This window comes from Watersipora subatra, chromosome 3 (assembly GCF_963576615.1).
Source record: "Watersipora subatra chromosome 3, tzWatSuba1.1, whole genome shotgun sequence".
Lineage (NCBI taxonomy): Eukaryota > Metazoa > Bryozoa > Gymnolaemata > Cheilostomatida > Watersiporidae > Watersipora > Watersipora subatra.
Window position 1 is genome coordinate 2,481,930 of NC_088710.1, and position 7,589 is coordinate 2,489,518.

Below are 7,589 nucleotides of genomic sequence, written 5' to 3' on the forward strand. Positions count from 1 at the left end.
ACATTGACTGTTATCCGCCTTCCTTATAGTTATCTCATGCACTAGCAGACGTAAACTGCTCGATGTCCAATGTACATATGATGATACAAGCCTATTTATATTACAAAATGGAACATGTGAGTGTATTGTAGGTCTCTATATTTGGCATTTACTGTCTATTTTATCATGTGCTAGCCAAAAAACGGTTTGAGCACAAATACAAAAGAAAGAATAACTCCAAAAAAATATTGATAAAAGATACTTTCAAAATTACAAGCACCACAATTACAATTGGATGAAGCATAAAATGGAAATCCAAAATCTTGTTTATTAAATTTGAATTTTCTCCTAATCAAAGCTGATGACGAAAAGACGAAACACATTGTTGGGCATCCATCTAGTCATCCTTGTTTTTCCCATGTGAAGAGAATGTAAACATCAATATGATCTTCATTAATCCTATGACAACAAAAGGCAGTGCTGGTCCCTACAAAGACAAACAATTGCTCTTTAGATGTCAACAGAAAAACCCATTTTCTTGTCTGCCACTCAAAGAAATTGACTAATGGCTTGAAGTTACCATTGTATGTACGTTGTGATGCTGAATGTGATGGGAGACTGTCTACTACACACTGGAGTGCAAGAGGACTGTGTTGACATTTTAACAACGCAGCCAAACATGGCTAGTCTACCACAACATTCAGGCAAGCGCATTGCAAGTATTTGCCATTCATATCTTGTAGTTGAATCAAGTCTTTACAGACAAAATTGATGGAATAGCGATGCTAAATTTGCGAGAACATCCCTTGTTTACTAGGAAAGCAGCATTCCAAGTGTGGTTAGCCTAGCAAAATGAATGTGCAAACATACAGACTCTTTGTCAGTCAAGTAAACTAGTCAGGAACTTGGCGAATGGGAAGGGATACATCATAAATAAGTGACAGAGATATTGAATAGGTTTAACACAATGGTGTAAAGTTTACACCTAGTTTCACTGTAAACGAACTCGACCTGCTACCACAGAAGATGTGCTGAAAAGTTTACTCACATATATAAAAAGGTCATTGAGAAGCAATCCATAGGTTATCCAAAGTGCATTGCTCAACATCCCAAACATCAGCATCGTTAGGTCGAACCTTGCAGATTTGGCTTTCACTGCACTAATCTAAAATCGTGTAAACCAAAACTAGTTTGTTGGCAAATCACAACACTCCGAAGTGGCATAAAGCCAGTAGTTACTGATTTGCCTAATGGCATTCTGAATGACACAGTAATAACTCGCTGGATCATCCGAAGCAATTTCAAATAAAAGATATCAACCAAAAAAGTATTCATGTAAGGCAAAAATGGATCAGTTTGATGTTTTTGGAGTTGCTTTTCCTTATGTCAGTTTTTAATGCTTGAACTGACATACATGTAGCTGTGCAAATCAATTGTGACTTGAAGTTTTATATTCAGGGTTTTAAAATGGCTAGGCAAAGATGTCTAAGAAACTTAGCGCTAATGCATTAATCTCTTTTTCCTTCTGATATTATATGAGATTATCACTTTTCAATACTACAAAGTAGAATTTTTAAATGCAAATACGAACATATAAAAACAACAATTTGTGGCATAATGGGGTCATAACTAAATGCAGCCCGTAGCGAGTAAAAAGACTACATGACTTATTGTCATTTGGAGATATTTAGACTGGTTGAATGCAGGCGCCTTTTATACATATATAGTAGAGCTGCCCCGATTTTGGTATCGGAATCGGTATCGGTGCCGATATGAGTGTCAAGTATCTGAATCGGTATCGGCCGATCTTATCTTAAAAAATCTGAACCTTCCGATACTTTTTACAGATCAACCATTTAGCAGAAAACTGTATTTTAGCCTGCTATACTAATAAAAAATCATCAGCTGTAAGCTTCTTACTTTTACTTAATGAATTTCAGGCCTGCCACACAATTTATTTCATGTCTATAGCCTGATCAACACAGCGAAGGAAACTTTTTAGCCAGAACGTAAACAAAAAGTGTGGTATTTCCCAATTACAGATAGGTTTTATTGCAAGCAATCACGAACAAGATAACAAAAGTGGGAAACAAGAACGCAGTGTAATATTTTTATTTGCTAGCATTACGAAAGTAATTTAAACAGTCGACGCATAAAGCTATCCATCACTCTCTTGATCCTGACGATACAATGGATCGTTTGTATTGTACAAAAAACGGTAACCCCAGTGGCGTATCGGTATGTAACCTGTCCTCCAACATCTGTTACAAGGGAATCCCCCTTCAGTACGCTCGGCTACATTGATAATGATGGAAGAAAAGAGACGTCTTACTGAGATAATTGAATCACTAACGGTTTTTAAAAGAAACATTGATTTGCTCTAAACTTGTACAGACACAGCAGTTCATTCAACAATAGAAGAGGGACTTCGTTATCACAGATAGAATTGTACCACTAACAGTAATTACCTTTATTTACAAATTACAAGAAACATGGACTGTTTTGTTACTACATGCACGGTATGTCAGTATGTGAATATGTATATATTTTTTTCCATAAATGCAAACAATTAAATACAATAATATTCATGTTTTCTTTGCATTATGTTTGTATTTGCATAATAAAATGAGTTACTATCTATGCAACACAAAAGATCTGAATCGGATTATTTTTCAATTAGGATCGGTATATCGGATCGGTATCTGAATCGGCTGGTGAATTTAGAATCGGGGCATCTCTAATATATAGCACCAATACTCTACATGCTTCTGTGATATTTGTGCTTTTATAGAGGTCATAAAATCAACCCAAAATACAAAATGATGAATCTCAAGCAAAGGTGCTACATATGAACTGATAATTGCTAGTCACTGTGGTTTATTAAGGTGCTTGTAGAAATGCCCATGTAAAAATGTCTAGCAGCCATACAAAAACTAACACTGCATAGTGATTGAGAAAACCTGATAAGCTACATACCACTTCAAGGATCGTCGAACAGTTCATAAGAAAGAAGATGGCACTGGTAGAGGATCCAATGAGATTGAGTCTCTCATCGAGCTGTGAGCTGTCGTAGCTGTGATAGGCACCATAGAGACCAGCTAGGTAGGTCGCAGCAACAGTCAAGTATATCATACAGTCTGTCTATAAAACAATAGCTGATTGCATGCTCTAATAGAACCAAGTGTTACCTAGCCTTCCTTGACAAACTGGTGATTTTGCAGAGTTGTCCCCGTTAAGCGGGGCGAGCAAAACAACAGCCTGTCACAAAACGCACTACACCTGATGCATCAGCTGCACTTGAAGGGAGTTGTTCTCTTCCGTCTATGCGGCTTGGCTGCGATGTTGTAGGTCGCTCCATTGGTAATCATAACGGATGTTGCGCTAAAGTTTATATAGAAAAAAAAGATAACTGTTCAACCTGAGACCAGTCTTTGTGGTAAACTTTAGTAGAACTTAGGAATAAAATAAATTAATAATAAAATCAATAAGAACAAATAAAACTGACTGATACAAAAATAGAAATATAACTGACTGAGCGCACGAATAACGACATGTTTAGTCGCTGTTGTTGCCTAAGTTCCTAAGTTCTACTAAAGTTTACCACCGAGACTGGTATCTGGTTAAACTTTTATCTTATTTTTTCTACATAAATATCTGCGCGTCATCCGTTATGATTACTAATGGAGCGACCGACAACATCGAAACCAAGCCGCATAGATGGAAGAGAACAACTCCCTTTCAGCTGATGCATCAGGTGCAGTGCTTATTGTGACGAGCTGTTGTTTTGCTCGCCGCACTTGCCGGGGGACAACTCCGCAAAAACAACAGTTTGTAAAGAGAGGCTAAGTGCTACTTTGCTATACAAGTTATAACAAGTTGTCTAACTAACCAGCATGAACTCATCAGTCAGAAGGAGACAAAATTACAGCTAAGGAAATGCCAAAAAGATGCATAAGGGATAAATGTCTATCCACGAAACACACGCACAACTTAGTAGCTATGGCAGTACATGAAACAGCATTTAAAAACAAAACCAACTTAAATACTACATGCTCTGCTTGCAGAATTGACACAGTTAAAGGTATGACACTTGCATTTTTCATTGTTTTACGCGGTACTAACTTTATCATGCTTACATGATGCCACAACCAATTATGGATTTGTCTCCCCTGTTCTGCACATCAGCATGATGACATGTTGATGACTAGCCACTTTAATAGCTGACTATAAAATACATCATACTGAAGCTTTTAACGAAAAATTGTGGTTTTATATTTGAGGACAGTTAATGTTGAGTGTGCTTGAATGTGCCATTTTAGGGCAGTTAACTTTCAGTGTGTTTCAAAGTGCTACTTTTAAATATTGAAGATATTCATGAAAACAAAAATGTAACTGGCATTGGCCTTGCTTGGAGCTAATGTAATGAGCGACATAATATTGCTTGTATTGAAAGGGAAATGACAATGCACCCATAATTATATTAAAAATAAATTTGTTGTAACAAAGTTGGCTCACATAAATTTTTTCAAAAGTCTCAGCATAAAAAATCAAATCCATTTTTTAGTTAGTTCAGTCACGTTTCTCATTAACCTTCATACCTGCTCATGCACGAATGCACCAAATAATGATACACTTTTACATGAAGAAATTATTTTCCGTTAGTGTGAAGTTGTTGACCAGGTAACCATTTTAGCAAAGTAAGCACTCCCCGTTGCCACCACAACTATTTTAAGCAAACCAAATAAGCAAGAGTAAGCAACTACCACAATGCGCTGATCAATCATAAGAAGCTTGATCTGGCAACCTCTGTTACCCACTATCGTCCAATCTAAGAAGCAGCAATTGCATGCTCAACGATGCTTATACGAACAGTAATAAGAGTTTCAAGGAATATCAGCAGTGCCCATTTTGGAATATGGACGACAATGTACTTGCAGAGGCGTACTTGATAGAGAACTGAAACAAAGAGACACAAGTACTGACCATTAAACTATTCGAACACAACTAGTTAAATGCTGACCTCTGAAGCCTATATAAAAAATCATTCAAATATCAAAAATATGAAGTTGCCTACACTGAGATTGACTACGGATTAGGCTTGCAAGAGAAAACAACCAACAACAAAGCACATTCAAATAGGTCTTTTGCGTCAACACTGTATGGTCAGTATGCTTGAAAAAAGGAGTTTTGCTAAAGAATCTCTGGGAACAGAAAAAAATAATCTTTTGCCAAGGATTCTTTGCATAAAAGGCTTGTTGTTGACAAGCCATGAATTGTTAAAGATATCTGTATCCCTGATAACAAGTTACCTGTAATCCAGCGAGTAGAATGAAGGAAAGGACATAGTATGTGTTGGTGAGCACCTGGAGGCCATTCAGAACATAGAGTGTAGGGTTGTTCTGGAGCAGCCCATAGGCAAACATTCCGACAGCCCTGGTGGAACAGACAGTATATTGTCAAAAATTGGCTGAATGGGTGCTGTACATTTCCACAGGCGGCAGTTGGGCTTGCTCTGTTCAGTATTACATAGCAACTGGGACCATCAGGTACATTGTTAGGTAGCACCTGAGACAGTCTTGTACATTGGCATGTAGCAACAGGGGCTGCCCCGTACATTGTCACATGGCACCTGAGACTGTCATGTACATTGTCACATAGCACCTGAGACTGCCCCGTACATTGTCACATAGCACCTGAGACTGTCATGTACATTGTCACATGGCACCTGAGACTGTCCTGTGCATTGTCACATGGCACCTGGGTGTAACAGTCAATGTTACGATACTAAAGGCTCTCTTTATGTGAAAAAGTTGTGATCAAGTTAAATAGGCTACAAAAGGCAAATGCTTCATCCCCTGCTGGTCAACTCTCCGTTGAGGTCAACTCTCCGTTGAGACAGCTATGCAATGAATTAGTCCTTGGCTAAGCTAACTCCATTGTGAAATAATCAAAGCGAGTAAATTGAGGAAATTAAATTAGAAATCTAGACTACTGCAACCCTCTAGAATGTTCTAGAATGAACATAGACACTTGTAATTAATATTTTTATCACAAGTTCTGAGTGACTGAACTATTTCACTCTGTCTGATTAACTAGACAAACACAATCTCCATACTGCACACAGCAACACATTACGCATTCAAAATAGGTCTGTTATCATTGCTGCAGATTTCACAGCACTGTATTCTTGGATGAAGAGTTTGGTTTTAATATAGCCAATCCACACTGAGCATCGTATAGCACAAAATAAAAGCTGCACACTAGGAACAACTGGCGGACATGTTTTTCAAATGCTCATGTTCTTATAAGAAACATTAATTAAAATGCAAACATCCTTTTATTGATATGACTCACCCACATAGCCCGATGATGAAAAATAGTGTAGGCCACCCTGCAGTCTTTCCAGTTTTCCACATTTTCAGCGAACCAGGACTACAACAGCAGAGACCAGACACTAACTATCTGATACAATTGTATCAACAATAATCGACAACGTCACTTTATGAGCCAGTAATATAAATTGTATATAATTATAAAGGAACACACGTGACAAGTATTTGTAACTTATGAGTGCTATAAAGAATGGAGCAACTCACATTCCAGCGAGAATGTTAAAAAGTCCAACGGCTTGCAGGGAACGCTCCAAAACCTCCATGTTGAAGAGCCTGCAGGTTGCTTTCACAAATCTGCAATATGTTTGAGTATGAAGGAGCTAGCAAGTCGCGTCTTACATAGCGTACACCTAGCTAACTAGCAAGGTAACTGTTTGCTGCTTAATCGTGGTCCAAACAAGGTGATAATCAAACCATGGTTACCATAAAACCTGTATTTGAACGCCATCTTTATTTGAACGTCACCTCTATTCGAACACCACTATGGGAAAAGAGTCGCAAAATTGAGGGCCAACCTTGAATTGAATGCCACTTATATTTGACTGCTACTATTTGAAGTACTTGATCTTTACAAACTCATAATAGCAAGTGATCAGTACTATAAAGTGTCCACAAAACCATACTAATGAAGACTCCATTACATCAGTAACAATTATTTCGTTTGTTGTTTCAGTTCGCATCAAAGTCCATTCTCCAACTCCGAAAAGGATAAAAACGTTTTTAACCTTTCACGATAAAACATTAAAAACTTTGATTGCAACTCCATAGAAATAATTAGTAACTGTATCAGGCTAAAATTAGTTCCTTTTTCAACACGGTCTTGATATTTCGATGTACAATGTATGTAAAAAACAAAGTTTTCACATTTACAATGGAGTCTCCGCTACTACGAATTTTGAGGCAAGTTTGATTACGCGCAGTTTGTCTTTATTTGCATAGAAGTGTCTATTCAAAATGTCGTTGCGTACAAGTTTTGCTGTTTTAAAAAATTGTTTGTACTCAGACAGGTTGAGGTCAGAAAATACTGTGGAAGGTATTGAACAGACAGAAGAATATGAAATGGTTCCAAATAAATGTGATAAGCCAAACACAACTGACCGAGCAAACGATGCTAATATTTTTATTTTGAAAATGTTAATATTTTTTCTAAATGGTAATTTTTGTTTCTGCATGTATTATAGTTATCGTTTGTTTATGACACTTGTTCTTGAATATATA

At 37.3% G+C, this 7,589-nt stretch overlaps 1 protein-coding gene across 1 annotated transcript; it reads right to left on the reverse strand.

The window, feature by feature from the left end:
* Window positions 1-117: 117 nt before the first annotated feature.
* Window positions 118-6,666, reverse strand: LOC137390050 (sugar transporter SWEET1-like). The gene is made up of 6 exons (XM_068076290.1): window positions 6,576-6,666; window positions 6,334-6,411; window positions 5,289-5,412; window positions 2,956-3,120; window positions 1,028-1,144; window positions 118-466 (listed from the first exon to the last, which is right to left on the reverse strand). Exons 1-6 carry the CDS (start codon window positions 6,632-6,634, stop codon window positions 377-379), a joined length of 633 nt encoding a protein of 210 aa, XP_067932391.1. The 5' UTR covers window positions 6,635-6,666; the 3' UTR covers window positions 118-376.
* Window positions 6,667-7,589: the final 923 nt, after the last annotated feature.

What these genes read in the sequence shown, in the direction of transcription:
- LOC137390050 (XM_068076290.1), bottom strand. Translation starts at nt 6,634, where the DNA reads ATGGAGGTTTTGGAGCGTTCCCTGCAAGCCGTTGGACTTTTTAACATT. An exon ending in TTCATCATCGGGCTATGTGG is followed by an intron (nt 5,413 to 6,333) that starts GTGAGTCATATC and finishes CTGTTCCACCAG; the next exon opens with GGCTGTCGGAATGTTTGCCT. An exon ending in GTTCGACGATCCTTGAAGTG is followed by an intron (nt 1,145 to 2,955) that starts GTATGTAGCTTA and finishes ACACGATTTTAG; the next exon opens with ATTAGTGCAGTGAAAGCCAA.